Source organism: Anguilla anguilla, chromosome 9 (assembly GCF_013347855.1).
Source record: "Anguilla anguilla isolate fAngAng1 chromosome 9, fAngAng1.pri, whole genome shotgun sequence".
Classification (NCBI taxonomy): domain Eukaryota; kingdom Metazoa; phylum Chordata; class Actinopteri; order Anguilliformes; family Anguillidae; genus Anguilla; species Anguilla anguilla.
Genome location: NC_049209.1, coordinates 7,589,366 through 7,609,570, shown reverse-complemented (window position 1 = coordinate 7,609,570; position 20,205 = coordinate 7,589,366). Strand labels below are relative to the sequence as shown.

Genomic DNA, 20,205 nt, shown 5'->3' with positions numbered 1-20,205 from the left:
TGTTCTAAGCAGTTGATTTTAGTAAGCTTAAGGTTTGGCCAAAGTGTCTGATTTCTTTACATTTTACTCCTCAGCCTCATTATGGCTTCCTTGACTTTAATTGGTACAACTCTGCTCCTCATGTTGACAAACAGCAATACCAGACTCCAAAGGAAAAAGTCTACAGTCTAGATACTGAAAGCTCTCTTATACCTGCACTAAGGAAGCAACTGAACACACCTGATTATACATACATACATACATACATACATACATACAACACCCGTGAAACCATTTGTCCCAAACATTCTAATTCCTGAAATTTGGGGGGGGGGGGGGGGGGTGTATACAAAGTGTTAACAAAGCTGTTAATCTGCACTTTAACCATAAGTGAATGCCTTGATTACAAATCTGAAATTGTGGAGTACAGAGCCAAATCAAGAAAAGATATGTCTTTGTCCCAAACATTATGGAGCTCACTATACAAACACACATACTCAGGATTTCCAAAGATAGGAAGCATATTAGCGACTGACCTATGTGCAAGCACTCACCCACTGGAGAAATGTTTTATTTTGTTTTCAAGATGTGCAGCTAGGGAACAAAAGACAACATGAAAAGAATGCAAGCACGGTAAATGCCACGGCGCTTCCCGGTTTTGTAAACACTCCTGATTGCCTGGTTGCTTGGTAAATGGCACAAATAAAATAAGACAATGCTGTGTTTCCAAGGTAGCTAATTTGCAATTAGTAATACAACTGCAGATTGCAATCATAATGGATAGCTTTTACAACAATATTCTCCCACGGAGTCCACTTACACAGCCATGCACAGCAAGCTACATTTCCTCATTAAATTACTGTAAATTACCTAAAGTGGAAATTAGTTTCCATTACCTGGGCTCTGTGAATGAATGTATACAGATGAATGTTTTAAGAAATTAACTTTTCCTCTCAACTTTAGTTTTTTTGACAAGTTTTGAACACTGTAGCTGTAACCTTTATGTTGGAACACCTGAAAAAACATAATCTGAAAATACATGGGTGCAATTAACTAAAAAACTAAGTCTAGAACAAAGTACATTTTGTGTGAAAGAGAATTATGCTGTCAAATTTTTTAAAAGCAATTCAGTGTTACTCATGTGAATTATGTGCAAATACGATTTCAGAAGTACCATTTCACAACTTCCACAACATACAATCGAAGCCATAAAAAAGACTATGCAAACAATAAGCTTCTTAACCAGCACAGGGTTTAGAACGACATTACAAAAATGTTCAGATAAAACCTCTATAGATTTATTTTGTTATCCTAAAAAGATGAATGACTGCATGCAATGTGTCTATGCAAGTATACTGAATAAATTAACAAACACAACATGGCAGTCACACTATACTATATATTCTTGTTGTCTGTCTCCTACCAGGAGAAAGAGGGGGGGAAAACAAGTTGATTGTAAAACAAATGGCTCAAAACCAAAGCGATGCACTGGTAATAAAACAATTCCTATGTGATGCAATTAAAAATGTGTATATCTAAAAACAATTTAAATAATTCCCAGTTTGATTAAATTAAGAAGCACTCACAGGCAAAATATCACATATAAAAAAGGACAGAAATGCTGCGTTGAAACCTTGAAATTTGATATCAGCACAGATTGCAAAGCAATTTATTATACAACAAAGTTCTCTTTTTTTTTTTTTACAGTGTATAGTCAGTATTAATGAAACAGCAGAGCACAAATAAGAGGAACTTCTGCTCCAGCCCGACTACTACTTGCAGCAGTGATGTAGGGACCACTAAGCGAACACCAACCTCACCTCACCCATGCCAAGGGACAGAGATGGATCCAGTGGAGAAGTAAAAAAAAAAAACAGGAAGATGGCTGAAATGGTCAGGAGGAGGACAGACAACAAACACTACATTGCCACAGCTGTCAGTCCTGTCTCTTATCAGAACAAACCAGCGCCCGTCACAATGAGATGCCTGTATACTGGGATCGGGGTAGAATGGTCAGCCGCTGAACTGGTCGTCTTCAAATCGACCTGGCAGCACCAACTCCCAACCTGGCCCTTGGTGTCCTGCCTCCATCTTTCTCCCTCATTCTTAATTACGAAAAATTAAGTACCTCTGCTAATTAACACGGGGGGAGAGAGGAGTGGGTCCAGGCTGGTGTGTGTGTGCGTGTGCGTATGTGTGTGTGTGTGTGTGTTGCTCGAGGGCCTCTCAGGCAGGGGAAGAGGTAGGAGGAGGAGCAGGAGGAGGAGGGAGATGAGAAGCGATAGATCTCATCCTGGAGTTCGTTAGCAAGTTTTAGCACATTTGTAAAGCTCGTTAATCACAGATTAGCAGATGTGGAGGTTAATTGCACCTGTGGAAGTAACAAGACCCTTAGGATGATTCCATTAGCTGATTGGTTCCATCACATTGGGGGGGGGGGGGATACTGTTACACAGAGGGGGGCAGGACAGATCTGCCTTTTGGCTTTCCCTTTATCACATCCGTTCTGCTCACGTCCACCGCTGCCGTTGTAGCGCCAGCGTGCCCCACTTCCCAACCGTCACTGGCCTGGGAGTGCAATGCCTGCTTCTTACATGTGCGGTTACTGTGCACACGCGCACATGCATGCAAACACACGCACGCATGCACGCAAACACGCACCCACCACATCCACGCATGTGCGCGTGTGCACAGGTGTGTGTGTTTGTGACATAGAAACATACATATTTGCACGTGCACACAAACGCCCACACTTGCACAGACACACATATGCACCCTTGCTTACACACAGACACACACACACACATACACACAAACACACAACCAATCAATCAATCAATCAATCTTTATTTATATAGCACATTTCATACGGTGGCTGTAGCCCAATGCACAAACACGCACAAATACACTCACACTCACACACACACACACACACACACACACACACACACACACACACACACACACACACACACACACCACACACACACACACACACACTCACACTCACACTCACACTCACACTCACACTCACACTCAATCACACTCACCTCACACACACACACACACACACACACACACACACACACACACACACACACACACACACACACACACACACACACACACACACACACACACACAGAGGGAAGAGGCCCCAGCTACAGCCCAGCAGAGACACAGTGCGGGCAGAGGCAGAGCCATAAAGCTGCTGTAAGGCATGATGCAGAGCCTGCTGGAGACGAGGCACAGCTTAACTGCAGCCACAGCAGGCTCTGCATATGAGGAGCCAATCAGTCCTACGAAACGAGCGCAGTTTTACAGTCCCCCGCTCTCCATTTCTGTGAGCAACATTACGGGAAGCTCCGAAACCACAAGTGCCTCCTTCAGAAGGGGTACGTGCGCAGAAGGGGTACGTATGCAGAAGGGATACATACGCAGAAGGGGTACGTATGCAGAAGGGATACATACGTAGAAGGGATGTGTGTGCAGAAGGGATACATACGCAGAAGGGGTACGTGCGCAGAAGGGATACATACGCAGAAGGGGTACGTGCGCAGAAGGGATACGTATGCAGGAGGGATGCGTACGTGGCGCAAACGGCGGCCATGTTCCAGTTCGCCCGTTTCGCCCGCGTGCGGTTTCCAGAGCCCGAGAGCCGTGACGTCATCGCCGCCCCCCCCCCCCCCCTGCAGTTGCCGGGGAGACCAGCGTTCCGAGGCGGCGCGGCGGCGCGGCTCAGCGACCCGAGAGAGCGGGCCTCCGCGGCGGCCCCCGCCCGCTCGGCCAAAACCCGCCAGACCCGCCGCCACGTCCGCATTAGCATACCCAATCAATCCGCGGCCCCGCGGCGCGCCGACGGCTAATTGATGCTGTAATCCGTTCTAAGCACTGTACTGAGGGGCCCGGGAGCTCGTCCAAAACAAACACCCCGCCGTGGTCATCGACGCCCTTTCGTCCGCGACGACAGCAGCGAGTGCACCAGGATGCCTACGCAGCGCAGAGGAGGAGACAGAAAAGGAGGGATGTTCAGTGCCGAGCAGCACAACCTCTGACATCAACATCTCAACATGTGCAGCACGCTACACTACACGCAGCGTACATTTCTCCTGCAATACGGCGACCATTATAAATCTGTATCGATCAAGTTGTGGTAGAGCAAGCCAGTTAACAAGCAGCCATTTTTTATATGTGCATTTCTAGTAGGAAAGTGTAGTTCTAGGAAATAAATTATAAAATAGCTTCTAATAATTTTATGAGCTTTTTTTATGTTAGAGCAGGCAGTAGACGGCCAATAAAAATTTGAATGGTTAAAAAAAATGTTGAATTTTTAAGAACAGACTTCCAGTTCATTCAGAATAGTTTATAGGCTTAATTAAAGCCAGGTTGATATTTACACTTGAAGCTCTGTCGCTTCATGACTGAAGTGTTTTAAGAACAACCAAAGGAGAAGTATCTTATAACCCACTTACCACCTTCATTCATAGTTAAAACAAGTCACAGTAGGATACCGTGTGCTGGAGTCTACAGGACAGCCAAATCTCAACCCATATGCAAATACAAATCCTGGATCAGGCACTTTCTGCACCATGATCCTACCTCAGTCTGAACCCGTCTTTGCTTTCCCTCGTCTGAATAATATGGAATAAATGCCTACGGAGGACAGATTATCTGCTCTCCTCTAATAAAAAAAAGTCAATTAGCAATAATATACTTTTAAACATTTTATAACTGTATACTCAGTGTATGACTGACAGGTTAATATGCAGCTCACTGTGCCAGACGTATGAGAGTGCATGGCTGGGGAATTAAGAGTGCAGTGGTAGCCGGAGGGCTCCGTGTTCGTCCGAGAGGGGCCACAGTACCTGTCGCTACGGAGACGTTGAGGGACTCGACGGCAGGGTGCAGCTCGCGGCAGGGCGGGATGGTGAGCAGGGCGTGGCAAAGCCGCTGAAGGTCAGGGGACAGGCCGGGACCCTCCCCACCTGGGGAGGGACACCAGAGATCAAAGGGGGCCCCCGCACACACGCGGCGATGACCCGAACGCTCGCAGGAACACGCGCTGGCCTCACACGCGAGAGCCGGTGGAGCTGGGTACCGAGGAGCACAGCATGGATCAAAAGAACGTGAGGTCACAGGGACAGAGGGCCACAGTCTCACCTATCAGCAACAGCGTGGGCGTGGTCAGCACGAAATCAGAGCAGTGATGGACAGGCACGTCCACGCCCACCTCCGCAGCCCCCACCGTGCCGATAACCTGCCAGCCTTGGCCCACCTTCGACTGACAGCACAGAGAAGAAGATGTCAGCTTCACCTCACTGTGGACCACGGGCACTGTGCCAGGTCTGTAAGTCATGTTCATATAGACCCACATACAGAAGGAGTGAGGAGAAATGGTAACAGCTCTGGATTCTGAACCAAAGAACATGAGTTATAGGTCTGCATAACAGGAACCTGTCAGCTTCAGCAAAGTACATTGCATGTTCCTGGATCACACAAAAAAAAACCAGCTGAATGCAACACGGTGGCATGCTCCTGCCCCCTGGTGGATGCGAATGGAACAAGAATACAAATCTCACAGAAGATGTTCTGAAAAACAAAATAGGAATACCTTCAGCATGTCAGCCAGGTTCTCGTAGCCATACACTTCCACAATCTCCATCACACCTGAACTGGCTTTGCTCACGACTGGTGTCAAAGGACAGCTAGGAGGAAAAACAACATTTGTAATAATGTGCTAAGAAACCAGCTGTGGTGCACCTAAAGCAAAAACACATGACCTGCCTTATGTTAAAAAAAACCACGGAAGACAGCCGTCAGCAGTGGTCGTGCTAGCTAATGGAATCTTGCATCTTCAGAATGCAGGACATTTCAGAATCTGTGTTTTACACCAATTCAAATGCGTTCTGATAAAAATAACTATTTCGCCATAATATACCAATCCACAAAAATAACACAATAAATGTATGTCAGTCATAATTGTACGACACTTGTAATAGACGCGGGATGGAATCGTGAGATTAGTGAGATGAAATAAGCTACAAATAATGCTTTGGCATTCTGATTTAAATGAGTGTTTGCCACACAGGCTAATAACATTTTTAAAACCCTGGGAGCAAGTACCGTTTTAATTTATTCAAATAAGCTAGGTGGAGCGGGACATCTCATTTTCAACATTCAAATAAAGCGCGTTCTGTTTGGATCTCGCAATGCAACCAAAGTGTACATACTGTGATCAGCAAACAACACAGACACCGAAAAATGACTGGCTCAAAAAAGAAACATCAGTAATTAGACTTTGTTGTGGTTCAAGTCTGCGTCATCGCCCACTGTAATGTTAAAGAAAGACCCGGGAAGATTTGCATTTATAGAACGCAGCGTATTTTTCCTTGCGTTCTTCTTTTCTGCCTAAAAAACACTGAGTCCTAAGTTAACACGACCACAGCCACAGAAACAACTCACCGAGAGATGCGGAAATAAAGCACATGCGGTTCGAGTAGAAGGATGCTTCACTGAAAGGAGACATACCTGTTGCGGATGCTGCTAACAATCCTGTCCACCCCTAGGAAGTATGCAGAGCGCAGAATAGCACCCAGATTCATGGGGTCCTGGACCCCTTCCAGGACCAGCCAGAGAGGTGGCTCACTGTGGTCCCCAGCTGCCCCTGCGTCCCCCTCGTCTGTGAGGTATTCCAGGGGAGAGGCCTCCAGGCACAGGCCCTGGTGGACCCGTCCTGAGCACAGCCCGTCCAGCTCCTTCCTGCTGGCCGGCTGGATCGGCACCATCCGCCTGCGGGCCTCCTCGCTGGCCTGCTGCAGGGCCGGCCTCTGGGGGGCGCCGTTTCCTTTCACAAACAGCCGGTGCATCACCCGGCGGCCCCGGGCGAGAGCGAGCAGGCAGGGCGCCGCGCCGAAGAGCACCTCCGTCCTCCGGCGGACCCCGGCCTGTCCTCCGTCGGCCTCAGGCTCCGCCTCCGCGAGGTCGTCCTGGCTCAGCCTCTGGAGGTCGAGCGAGAGCCTGCTTTTGGGCCTGAGCCCCGGCTCTGAGCCGGCCTGCTTCGCCTGGTTTTCCGGCTTCGCGGGACGCCGCTTAGCGGCCTTCCCGCCGCCTGCCCCGAGCGGCTTTCCGGGAGGCGCGACGCGGGCGCTGCCGGGGCCCGGGACGCTGCGCCCCCGACCCTCCGCTAGCTCAGAGCCGTCATCGTCCGAGCTCAACAGCATCACGGAACAGCGGTAGAACCGCCGCTGTGGACGTCCAACTACACCCGACCTCAGGATAGCATCTCCAGTGTAGCGGGCGCATCTGTAAATCCACTGTGACAGGCGCATGTTCGTTCCCAGGTAAACCACCTACTCACACCTGTGGTCTGTGAATTTCGGTAAAATAGGAAGGCCTGATGCCAAAAAAAACTAATCCGGTAGTATTCTGAATGAACGAAAGAATCGCTCCACCTATGGAGACAGAAACATGTTTAGTTTAGGCTAAATAAACAATTCACTGCAGAAACATGACTCTTGGGGACCTCAGAATAGTCAGTGAGCCATATTCATGCCATAAAGTAGCCTACTTTGTTCAACAGGGTTTATATTCTGTGACCCTCACTGGTCTGTACCACTGCCTGATCTTAAAATTCCCAGGAGTGACACTCAAAATGGCTGTTATCCATTTGCACATTTTAATGTGTTAGAAGCAGTGGTTCTCAACAGGGGGAACCAGGGCCCAAAAGGGGGCCTCAGGGATCTGCCAGGAGTCCTTGAGATGGTAGGATGATTGCTAAGAATGGGAAAAAGCAAATAAAAAAAGTATTTTTGCTTTGTAAATATTTTAGGATTACTACAACGGATTTTTTAAACTCACTTTTATGCGCCAATATTTCCGTGGACATGGGGGGGGTCTTGGGAGCAAAAAGGCTGAGAACCATTACCCCACGAGACTTTATTCCAACGTTAAAAGACCCTAGTGTAGTTAATATTGTGTAATAGTATAACGTTAGTTTTAGTTACCCCACTAGACAAACATCATATACCCAGCTAGGTAAGTTAGTACAATTTCAGCGGTACCTGGTAACCTACGTGAGCTACAAAGTGTCAATCACACCTAAGGCTTTCCATGCCGCAAACATGTTACTGCTTCTGGCTACGGTTACCAATCTCGGTTTTACATGAGTTGCGCATGCTTTAAGTTGTTCAGCTAGCTACCTACATGATTAAGGTACATGTGTGACAAACTAATTGACGTTATATCTTGACGCGTAAACGTACTCACGAATCTGTGGAGTTTTAATCACTAACGTCACACTGTACATAAGTTCAGTTAAGGTATAAATGCTAGCGTAGTCGGGTCAATTCATTGCCGCTTCTCTTCTCTGTGCTAACCAGAGACTGTAAAAAATAGGTGCTAACACGCCTCCCACGTGCTCATATCAGGAAGTAGAACTTTTCTGAGGGTAAACCTGAAAAGAAATGACACACTGCCCTCTCCTGGTGATTTTAGGAATTTCGATCGTTCTTACTACTGCATCTGATTTTCTGAATACGAACCATGTGAAATAAGATTGTTGTATTTGGGCGCATGTTTCGATTTCACATTACTGATTTAATTTTACATTTTATATGAAGCGAATGTGTGCTCTAAGGTCTATGGAACTATTGAATTATTAAGGAATTGTGTAAAAGGAAGGTGTGACATATGATGACGCATGCAAATGAATGTGAAAAATGCACTTCAGTTCACATTTTCATTACCTCATTCCAAACAAGATTTAAAAAAAAAAAAAAATTGTAGCAAAATGAAGTAGGCTGCAGGCCTCCCACGTGCGCCACCCCATTGTGCTCACGTTCCCAAAACGCAGGAGCTCGAGGAATCGGACTAAAGGTGAGAGCCACATGGCTGGGGAACCTGTGTGGCCTGTCTGATGAATACACAGAGGCGCCTCCAGAGGTTTCATCACCTTATCAATCTCCAGCAGTGAAAGACAGGTCACCTAGCAGCTCATGTATTGTTGGGACAAAAAAAAAAAAAAAAGAATAATAATAATTGCGTAATAAATGGGAGATGCAAAAAAAATAGGATAATCCAACTTCCCTTTCTGGCCACTGGATCCTTCGCAATTATAGATGTGTAAAGTAAAATGCCTTTGTCAAATGTGTAGCTGTACAAGTACTTAGATATCTAAAATAAAAAGGGAGATGTAATTGTTTTGAGTACCAAATCTGACAAAAAAGCAATGAAAGTCAGTTATACTATTGTGAAAAGTGACTTTGTGCCATTCCATAATAAATTCTCACTTTACTTCTGTAAGAAACCACTCAGATAAACCAAACAGCGAAAGTATCTGAGTGGCAAAAGAATATGTGTAGTCTTATCTGGTGCTACTGTGATGGGAATAATTTATTGTTATCTTGGTTATTTGACTCCAAAATTATGTTTTAACCTTTCCTCTGTGCTGACAGTTATGCATAGGAGGGGACTACCTTCCACCACAGTGTACGGATCACTATCTATCTTGGTAGATTGGTAGATGCAGACGTGCGCCTGGCTGGCGTAACCTGCATAGATAAAATTGTGCATCTTGTTCCGACGAGCGACTATGGCAGTGATAAGATTCAAAGAGGAACACCAGGTTGAAGTCAATGAAGTTTATTGTACAGTGTGTTCAATAGTGGAAAAATACAAGGGTGAAGAATGCGTTAGGAGTTGAATGGCTATACTCGTGTGATGCGCCGGAGACCGTGTTCACGAGTTTTCTCGAACCATCTCCCCTTATACATCCAAAGATCAAAGAAAAATCCCAAGTCATCAAATAAATACACGATCATAGCAAAACAGTAAATCAAAGATCCTGCTTGTGCTGAGCATACCACACCAGGCTAACCTTTGTATTGTCGTGTCTAGGAACCGACAGACTTCAACGCCAATCTGTAGAAAACAATTTCACGAGGGAAAAGACACAACAGCAGCAAGCTCTTCAGAAAGGTTAGACTTTATTTGCACAGGTGCATAAAGCCGGATCAATTCAGCCGAATTGAACCTCGATTGTCAGTTTTGCATACATTTTATACACAAATTGTACCCCACAACTCCCCTTAACACATTTCTAAAAATACCAGCCATCCGGTCTTCTTGGCACCATAATGATTTTAATTTCCTGCTCTTGGGTCAACCTGACCTTCTTGGCACCACAATGATTTTCTGTTCTTAGGTGATATCATCATTGTGGAAAGTTACCCCAACTTTCCCTTAGAAAAATATCAGTCTTTACTCTGTAATTTTCCATTATGCATACAAGTCACAGCCTTCTGTAATTTTTCATTAAGCATACAAGTTACAGAGTTATAGCCTCCTGTATTTTTCTACTTTATTCAGGTTACACAGGGGTCACGGTAAAGTATTAGTCTTCTAGCACTTCTATTTGGTAATAGCGTTTTGTTAGTTTTTGGATTATATTTTAGCAATATATGATTAGTTTTTTGGCTAGTGTTATCTGTTGAAATTATTGGCAATAGTGTATGATTAGTATTTGATTAGTGTTTTCTGCTGAGTGAGTAAGTGTGATTTTTCTTAAGCCTTCTGCGTTTGCCTTTTTTCTACAGTGGATACTGTGGTTTCTTGCGTTTCCATAAGCTTTGCTGCAACTACTGATATAGATTTATTGGATTACATATTGATTATATGAGTGTATAGTTATACGTGATATATTTTTATCATGCAGCATCGAGAGTTTGGAGGAAACAGTTTGATCAACATTGATGGGAATACCCTCACTTTAACATGTGACGTCATCTCAATCATGGGGAGTCTCAAAATTTTCCTACAGGATCACTATCTATCTTGGTAGATGCGGCCGTGCGCCTGGCTTGTGTAACCTGCATAGATAAAATTGTGCATCTTGTTCCGACGAGCGACTATGGCAGTGATAAGATTCAAAGAGGAATGCCAGGTTGAAGTGAATGAAGTTTATTGTACAGTGTGTTCAATAGTGGAAAAATACAAGGGTGTAGAATGCGTTAGGAGTTGAATGGCTATACACGTGTGATGCGCCGGAGACCGTATTCACGAGTCTTCTCGAACCATTTCCCCTTATACATCCAAAGATCAAAGAAAAATCCTAAGTCATCAAATAAATACACGATCATAGCAAAACAGTAAATCAAAGATGCATCAGGCTGGGCGCTGACCCATAGGTACCAAGATTTTTAGTCACCAGCGAAGACAAGACACCAACTTGTTCCCTGTGACATCAAATTTACCACAATAACAAACATGATTACACTGTATTCTGGAGAACCTAAAGTTACACAATGCTAATCCAGTACGATGTTTTGCAACTGAACACTGTCTCTATCACACCCTGCTGAATCCCTGTCCCTGTTTTCCTTCAGGGGTCTGATAAGGGGCGCAATTCTGTAAATTGCCCTACACTTTTAAAGACATTATTTCCCCAGAGATATGGTTTAAACAGGATACTTCACACCTTAAAACATTTTTTCAGTTTTAGTGTATGTTTTGATTAGCCCAGACAGTTTTTGTGTACAATAGTGGGCCATTTAGATTTTATAGAACTAGACTTGTTGGTTTTACTGTACATTGGCTGGCTGGGCATTGGGGGGGGGGGGGGGGGGGTTGCGGCTTAGAGCAAGAAAATACGCAGCCAGTAACTCCAAAACCACTTGTTCAGCAGCACTGTGCCTTTTGTTTCATCCTATTTCCTGTGGCACGTGCAACTGGAGACTGTTGCACTCAAGACATCCTGGCATGACATAAAGACAGATATTTATATTGTACAGACACCTTGCTGACCTCTAGTTAAAATGGCTGGTTCATTTATCGCTGAACTGCAACTGAGTAACTCAAACTGTACACACGGAACACATTTCTGCACTCAGACCACCTCAATTGCTGCCTTAGTCACAGGTGTGCTTTCCAATTACTGAAAAGGAAAATAATCTTTTCACAATTTTTTTTAGGGTAACAAAAGACTGAAGAGAGCCATCATTTGCAATCTTACAAAAAATGCATGTTTTACAAATCACTGCTGTGTTTTTAAGGAATTTGTCCCTCCAATCACATTTCTAAATGCACAGGTAAGCCACTCACCATTTTCCCCACACAATATCCTCAGTTTAAACACCCAAATAGTGCATATTCCAAGGAAGGCACAATTGTATTTTGTAAATGTGGGATAATTCTACCCATGGACAATCCAAAACACACAACAACACTTAATACCATAATCAGCTCACTTTAATTCAACTTATTCACATCTCTTAAAAATGTACATTTAATTACATACAACAGCAAGGAAAAAAAAAAAAAAAAGAATGTAGGGCACAAAATACTCCAGGCAAAACATCATGCTGCTGATGGTAGGATGATTGCTAAGAATGGGAAAAAGCAAATAAAAAAAGTATTTTTGCTTTGTAAATATTTTAGGATTACTACAACGGATTTTTTAAACTCACTTTTATGCGCCAATATTTCCGTGGACATGGGGGGGGTCTTGGGAGCAAAAAGGCTGAGAACCATTACCCCACGAGACTTTATTCCAACGTTAAAAGACCCTAGTGTAGTTAATATTGTGTAATCGTATAACGTTAGCTTTAGTTACCCCACTAGGCAAACACCATCTACCCAGCTAGGTAAGTTAGTACAATTTCAACGGTACCTGGTAACCTAAGTGAGCTACAAAGTATCAATCACCCCTAAGGCTTTCCATGCCGCAAACATGTTACTGCTTCTGGCTACGGTTACCAATCTCGGTTTTAGATGAGTTGCGCATCCTTTAAGTTGTTCAGCTAGCTACCTACATGATTAAGGTACATGTGTGACAAACTAATTGACGTTATATCTTGACGCGTAAACGTACTCACGAATCTGTGGAGTTTTAATCACTAACGTTACACTGTACATAAGTTCAGTTAAGGTATAAATGCTAGCGTAGTCGGGTCAATTCATTGCCGCTTCTCTTCTCTGTGCTAACACGCCTCCCACGTGCTCATATCAGGAAGTAGAACTTTTCTGAGGGTAAACCTGAAAAGAAATGACACATTGCCCTCTCCTGGCGATTTTAAGAATTTCGATCGTTCTTACTACTGCATCTGATTTTCTGAATACGAACTATGTGAAATAAGATTGTTGTATTTGGGCGCATGTTTCGATTTCACATTAGTGATTTAATTTTACATTTTATATGAAGCGAATGTGTGCCCTAAGGTCTATGGAACTATTGAATTATTAAGGAATTGTGTAAAAGGAAGGAGTGACATATGATGACGCATGCAAATGAATGTGAAAAATGCACTTCAGTTCACATTTCCATTACCTCATTCCAAACAAGATTTTTTTTTTTTTTAATTGTAGCAAAATGACGTAGACTGCAGGCCTCCCACGTGCGCCACCCCATTGTGCTCACGTTCCCAAAACGCAGGAGCTCGAGGAATCGGACTAAAGGTGAGAGCCACATGGCTGGGGAACCTGTGTGGCCTGTCTGATGAATACACAGAGGCGCCTCCAGAGGTTTCATCACCTTATCAATCTCCAGCAGTGAAAGACAGGTCACCTAGCAGCTCATGTATTGTTGGGACAAAAAAAAAATTGAAAATAATAATTGCGTAATAAATGGGAGATGCAAAAAAATAGGATAATCCAACTTCCCTTTCTGGCCACTGGATCCTTCGCAATTATAGATGTGTCAAGTAAAATGCCTTTGTCAAATGTGTAGCTGTACAAGTACTTAGATATCTAAAATAAAAAGGGAGATGTAATTGTTTTGCGTACCAAATCTAACAAAAAAGCAATGAAAGTCAGTTATACTATTGTGAAAAGTGGCTTTGTGCCCTTCCATAATAAATTCTCACTTTACTTTTGTAAGAAACCCCTCAGATAAACCAAACAGCGGAAGTATCTGAGTGGCAAAAGAATATGTGTAGTCTTATCTGGTGCTACTGTGATGGGATTAATTTATTGTTATCTTGGTTATTTGACTCCAAAATGATGTTTTAACCTTTCCTCTGTGCTGACAGTTATGCATAGGAGGGGACTACCTTCCACCACAGTGTACGGATCACTATCTATCTTGGTAGATTGGTAGATGCAGACGTGCGCCTGGCTTGTGTAACCTGCATAGATAAAATTGTGCATCTTGTTACGACGAGCGACTATGGCAGTGATAAGATTCAAAGAGGAACGCCAGGTTGAAGTGAATGAAGTTTATTGTACAGTGTGTTCAATAGTGGAAAAATACAAGGGTGAAGAATGCGTTAGGAGTTGAATGGCTATACACGTGTGATGCGCCGGAGACTGTGTTGATGAGTCTTCTCGAACCATCTCCCCTTATACATCCAAAGATCAAAGAAAAATCCCAAGTCATCAAATAAATACACGATCATAGCAAAACAGTAAATCAAAGATCCTGCTTGTGCTGAGCGTACCACACCAGGCTAACCTTTGTATCAGGCTGGGCGCTGACCCATAGGTACCAAGATTTTTAGTCACCAGCGAAGACAAGACACCAACTTGTTCCCTGTGACATCAAATTTACCACAATAACAAACATGATTACACTGTATTTTGGAGAACCTAAAGTTTACATAATGCTAATCCAGTAGGATGTTTTGCAACTGAACACTGTCTCTATCACACCCTGCTGAATCCCTGTCCCTGTTTTCCTTCAGGGGTCTGATAAGGGGCGCACTTCTGTAAACTGCCCTACACTTTTAAAAACATTATTTCCCCAGAGATATGGTTTAAACAGGATACTTCACACCTTAAAACATTATTTCAGTTTTAGTGTATGTTTTGATTAGCCCAGACAGTTTTTGTGTACAATAGTAGGCCATTTAGATTTTATAGAACTAGACTTGTTGGTTTTACTGTACATTGGCTGGCTGGGCATTGGGGGGGGTTGCGGCTTAGAGCAAGAAAATACACAGCCAGTAACTCCAAAACCACTTGTTCAGCAGCACTGTGCCTTTTGTTTCATCCTATTTCCTGTGGCACATGCAACTGGAGACTGTTGCACTCAAGACATCCTGGCATGACATAAAGACAGATATTTATATTGTACAGACACCTTGCTGACCTCTAGTTAAAATGGCTGGTTCATTTATCGCTGAACTGCAACTGAGTAACTCAAACTGTACACACGGAACATTTCTGCACTCAGACCACTTCGATTGCTGCCTTAGTCACAGGTGTGCTTTCCAATTACTGAAAAGGAAAATAATTTTTTCACAATTATTTTTAGGGTAACAAAAGACTGAAGAGAGCCATCATTTGCAATCTTACAAAAAATGCATGTTTTACATATCACTGCTGTGTTTTTAAGGAATTTGTCCCTCCAATCACATTTCTAAATGCACAGGTAAGCCACTCACCATTTTTCCCCACACAATATCCTCAGTTTAAACACCCAAATAGTGCATATTCCAAGGAAGGCACAATTGTATTTTGTAAATGTGGGATAATTCTACCCATGGACAATCCAAAACACGCAACAACACTTAATACCATAATCAGCTCACTTTAATTCAACTTATTCACATCTCTTAAAAATGTACATTTAATTACATACAACAGCAAGAAAAAAAAAGAAAAAAAAAAAAGATAATGTAGGGCACAAAATACTCCAGGCAAAACATCATGCTGCTTCAAGCACACAGCGGTTAACACAACCGCATCTTGTGTGCGAATGGCCTTCTGTTTTTCTTCCCAGCATCCTCTGCAGCGCAGCAGGAAGCCAGGCGCTTACGCGCCCTTAAGACAGTCCGCTCAGTCTCTCGCTCACTTCCCACAGCTTCCTGGCCACCGCGTCGTCTTTGCCGTTGGCGCAAACCTCCAGTGGAGCGCAGCAGGAGAAATAGCGCCCGCTCAGGTGCTCGATGCCCTCCTGGAGGGCGCAGTGGAGGGTGGTCTGGGCACCGGCCACTGGGTCCAGGAACAACAGTCTGGCCACCGGCTCGATAAACACCTTCTGCCACAGGCCGACATTCCGGGAAAGCTCCGTCCTAACAACCCCTGTGCAAAGGCAGCAAGCCATCAGGGTTGCGTCTCCATCACAGAACGACCCCACTCCAAAGTTGCATCTCAAAGCATACAGGTTGTAGGCACCCATTAGGTAATGCGGTGCCCCAAGGGCTGAACCCACAACCTAATCGTTACTAGGCACAAGGCCTGTGAACAGGTTTATAATGGTAGACAATTCACTGTCAAAACAGCTACACATTACATTACATTACAGGCATTTGGCAGACGCTCTTATCCAGAGCGACGTACGACAAAGTGTATAACCATAACCAGGAACAAGTATGACGAAAACCCTTAGAGAGAAGTACCGGTCCAAGTGCAGGGAACAACCGCATAGTTCAACTTGGACCCTGAAGGTTAAACTGATTAACACTAACACAACGAGAACGGCAACAACGCAATCTATGGAAAAAATACAAGCAGTAGTTTAGACAGTTAATGCATCCCATATTGATGAATTGTGGCTTACCTGGGTGAACACTGTAGCAGGAGACATTGGTGTCCTTTAGCCTCTTGGCCAGCTCGTGAGTAAAGAGGACATTGCAGAGTTTGCTGTTGCAGTATGCCTGGAAGAACTGCCAGCTGTACCTCCCAGTGCCCAGGTCCTTGTTAGAAATGAGGGAGTCAAAGTCTATTCTGCCCCAGCGGTAGGCCATGGAGGACAGAGTGACCACGCGCCCCCCGCCGCCCTCCTTCAGCCGGTCCAGGAGGAGGCAGGTCAGGAGGAAGTGACCCAGGTGATTGACCCCCAACTCAATCCCAAACCCGTCTTCAGTGCGCCCATCTCCCACCAAGCCTGAAGAATGAAATAGTGCAAGTTAATCAGCAGTAATTACACTGTGCTTTTCAGAGAGGTACACAGACACGGTTTAGGGTAACAAAGAGCATTCTTCGTGCGTAACAGTGTATGTCATTCCAGGTTATTCACCAAGCGTACTGAGTGGTACATCCTAGTGCACACCTGGCTTAGTTCCAATCAGTACACTAGCATGCATGCTTGGGGTAAGACATACAGGGTCAATTGCAGTGCACTTAGCTGGAGTTTAAACCTCAGACCTAGACCACATAACTGGAGTAGCTATCCAAAGCTGTGGAATAAGGATTAGCTATTCCAGTTGAAATGCAAGTCCCGGGGTCTAGAGGTTTAAACTCCAGCTAAGAATACTGCAATTGACCCGAAATGGCTCAAACTGCTAAGAGCTGAGCATGTTTATCCCCGTACACACACACACACACACACACACACACACACACACTTCTCCCATCAGTCTTCCAACTAAAGGCTGACCTGCATTGTTGATGAGAAGGTCCAGTCTTGGTTCTGTCTTTAGGAAGGTCTCAGTGAAGGAGCGCACCGACTTCAGGCTCCCCAGGTCCAGCTGCATGTACACCACTTCTGCATTTCTACTCTCCTGGAAAGCAGGATTCCTGCTCAGTTTCAAGAATCCAGAATTTCCCCTTTTCCCAAAGGCTACTGACTTGAGTGGTCAAATGTATAATTCATTAAGAGAAATACTACAAAATACAGTGGACGGAGAAAACCCCCCATTGTCAGGGTGCACCGGCGGTTGGAGGCAACGAAGCAGAGACGGCAATGCAGACACAGATGCAGTGCACCAGTGATTTTATTAGCGAAGAGAGCAGGGAGCCCAAAGTAACAGTGCAAATATATTTGCAAGAACGGACAAAACACGAATAAAAACGGTGCAAAATACGAGGAGACAAGAAGGAGCAAATGTGCCTTTTGGTCATGCCAACCTAGTCAGCCCATGTAGCATGCCTGCGGAGAATTTAATGGTGTCAACTCCGAATTAAACAGACTGCAGGAACTCCTGGCTAGAAGTTAAAAGGCCGTACCACCCCCAGACTAAACTAACAAATACCGCAATTAACAACAAATCGAACATAAATCATAGCTAAAAGGCATAGCATAATAAAGCTAAACATACGGTACCATATAAAATAAGTAAATGGTCAATAACAAAAATGACAGTAAAGGTACTGAATAGTAAATAATAAATCAAATAGCACACCGTCCCAAAATTCCTGGAATCCTTTTAAAAATACCCATTTGGTTTCACCCACTCCGTTTGCTAGTGAAACCCGGAAATGTAGAGGTAAGCACGACTGAAGGAATCTCTCGTTAAAATAAACGCAAATGTTGAAACAATCATCCTTGTGTGATTGTACTGATTTTACTGCACATGCAACCGGCTTAGGTTCAGCCACTAAACCTTTTATAAATGCGGAGCATTTTAGATGTTGGCAGACCTCATCTGACACCGAAAATGCGGCCGTTGTTTAACACAGTAGGCCTACGTCGATAATGCGTAAATAGTTCGGTAACTTCTATTTAGACATACACAGACACACATAGCAACATAAATGTTATAATGAGATGTTGAAGACCTGCACGAAAAGTCATCAGGGCACCAGCCCGCGTCACCTATTATAACAACTCACCCTCTTAATGTCACTGACAGCAGCCTCTGCTCTCTGCTGATTTCGGCAGGCCAGGATGACTCTCGCCCCCCTCCTGGCCAGGTCCACGGCTGTGGCCTTCCCAATGCCTGTATTACCCCCTGCGAGTGAAACAAATAATTTATAAAATATTAAGCTCAAGCTCACCAGTGAGACAACGTTTTGTGGTCACAAAATTGAAATGCCACACAGGTGCTGATGGGAGATCCACAGCCAGTGTAACCTACTCCACAACTTGAAAATTGGTTTCCAATTGATTTTACCCTGATTAAATCTGCACGTGTTCGTAACATTTGATTGGAGATCATCGTTTGAAACTCCAGTTAACCCACAAAACCTGACTGTCGCCAACAATACTTACCCGATGACTGAAAACCTGACTAGGTTAAAGATTGTTGCAACATTCACACCGGCAAACCATCGCAGAACATAACCTACAGTAGCCTACAGTGATAGCCTATGGTTTGGGCATACTGTCAATTTAAAGTGCTCAACGCAGGTATGGAACCATACCAAATGTAGCCTATTTCGCCGTGAACATGGACCACGCCTTTTCACCGTCAGTAAATGCAGACACATTCTGAATTCTTATGAATAATTGATTGAGCATGTATTTATGGGCTAAACTATGCGACACACTATCAAGCTGTTTCTTTAAATAGACAAGTTATAGACAACCAACCACAAATAAACACGCTCTGTACAACCGTATGCCGAATCGTTACATTTGTATGCCAATAAAAACTCACCGGTGATAATCACAGTCTTCCCGGCCATCGCCGTAGTGCTTTTACACGTGGACTTCTTGAAAAGAGTTTCCACTAGAATAATGTAAACTCCAACCAGAATCACAATTGCACAGGTTAATGCTAACATGGTCTCGACTGGGATAAATGTATTCCCAGGTGCTGCGAAGTCTCTGTTCCCCTGTGAAAAATGGAAGTGACTGCACCTTCAAATAAGGCAACCCCTTTTCTTCCTTCCGCTAGTTTTACCGGTTTAAGACTTTAGATGCGTCTCTCCTTTCTGGCTGAGGAGGAATCTTCTATTTTGGTATACCTGCCGAACCGGTCCCAAATAGTTAATTCGTGCTGCAGAACAAAACATTTGGTGAACCACTTAGTTCGCACAACAAATCAGGATTGAGGATTGGTAATGGCCCGCGTGATTCGCGCCGATCGATTTTTGGATATACAGCCTATAGGCTACTTATTAAAATCACTTAAGTGGGCTATGTAGAGAGTAAAAGTTTTCAGACTTGATTGCGGTGTATGAAAAGGCTATTTTGCTTTTGCTATTTTTTGGCCCTGGCTAAAAGTGTGGCTATGTTGCAATAGCCGACAAAAATTTTCATTTAAATTGTACAACAGCGTGTTTTTTTAAAATCAAATGATAGTAATCGTTCCTTTAAAATGATATAATGATGTAATGTAATGTAATGTAATATAATAGCCCGGTTGTACGAGTATATCTATATATATATATACTTCATCAATTTGTATCTTGACTCAATGTCGTAGCCTACCTGTTATAAATGTTAGAAATACAATAATCTCCTCACATCCTCGTCTCAGAGAGGGCAGGTAGATTTGGATATCAGTAAAATCGACTTTTACTGATCAATGATTAGCCTACATTACGCTAAAGTTTTTGTACGTGCCATATAGTCTATGAACTCAGCAACGACTGCATAATAGGCTACAGAATTACCTGCTGTAATTA

At 43.9% G+C, this 20,205-nt stretch overlaps 2 protein-coding genes across 7 annotated transcripts; both read right to left on the bottom strand.

Moving 5' to 3' along the window:
* Positions 1-3,755: 3,755 nt before the first annotated feature.
* Positions 3,756-12,957, bottom strand: mrm1 (mitochondrial rRNA methyltransferase 1 homolog (S. cerevisiae)). 6 transcript variants are annotated; one of them, XM_035432237.1, is made up of 6 exons: positions 7,582-8,348; positions 6,508-7,430; positions 5,591-5,684; positions 5,140-5,260; positions 4,845-4,964; positions 3,756-3,969 (listed from the first exon to the last, which is right to left on the bottom strand). In XM_035432237.1, the coding sequence occupies exons 2-6, from the start codon at positions 7,305-7,307 to the stop codon at positions 3,920-3,922; spliced, it is 1,185 nt and encodes a 394-aa protein (XP_035288128.1). In that variant the 5' UTR covers positions 7,308-7,430; positions 7,582-8,348; the 3' UTR covers positions 3,756-3,919. The 6 variants fall into 6 exon arrangements, with proteins under 6 accessions (XP_035288128.1, XP_035288127.1, XP_035288125.1 ...); XM_035432236.1 differs by lacking the exons at positions 3,756-3,969; positions 7,582-8,348 and adding an exon at positions 12,845-12,957 and having other exon boundaries at positions 4,117-4,964; XM_035432234.1 differs by lacking the exon at positions 3,756-3,969 and having other exon boundaries at positions 4,117-4,964; positions 8,245-8,354.
* A 1,213-nt stretch (positions 12,958-14,170) lies between these two features.
* LOC118234928 (dehydrogenase/reductase SDR family member 13-like) lies at positions 14,171-19,861 on the bottom strand. Its single transcript, XM_035431808.1, has 5 exons — positions 19,233-19,861; positions 18,466-18,584; positions 17,291-17,414; positions 16,472-16,798; positions 14,171-15,993 (listed from the first exon to the last, which is right to left on the bottom strand). The coding sequence occupies exons 1-5, from the start codon at positions 19,357-19,359 to the stop codon at positions 15,734-15,736; spliced, it is 957 nt and encodes a 318-aa protein (XP_035287699.1). The 5' UTR covers positions 19,360-19,861; the 3' UTR covers positions 14,171-15,733.
* Positions 19,862-20,205: the final 344 nt, after the last annotated feature.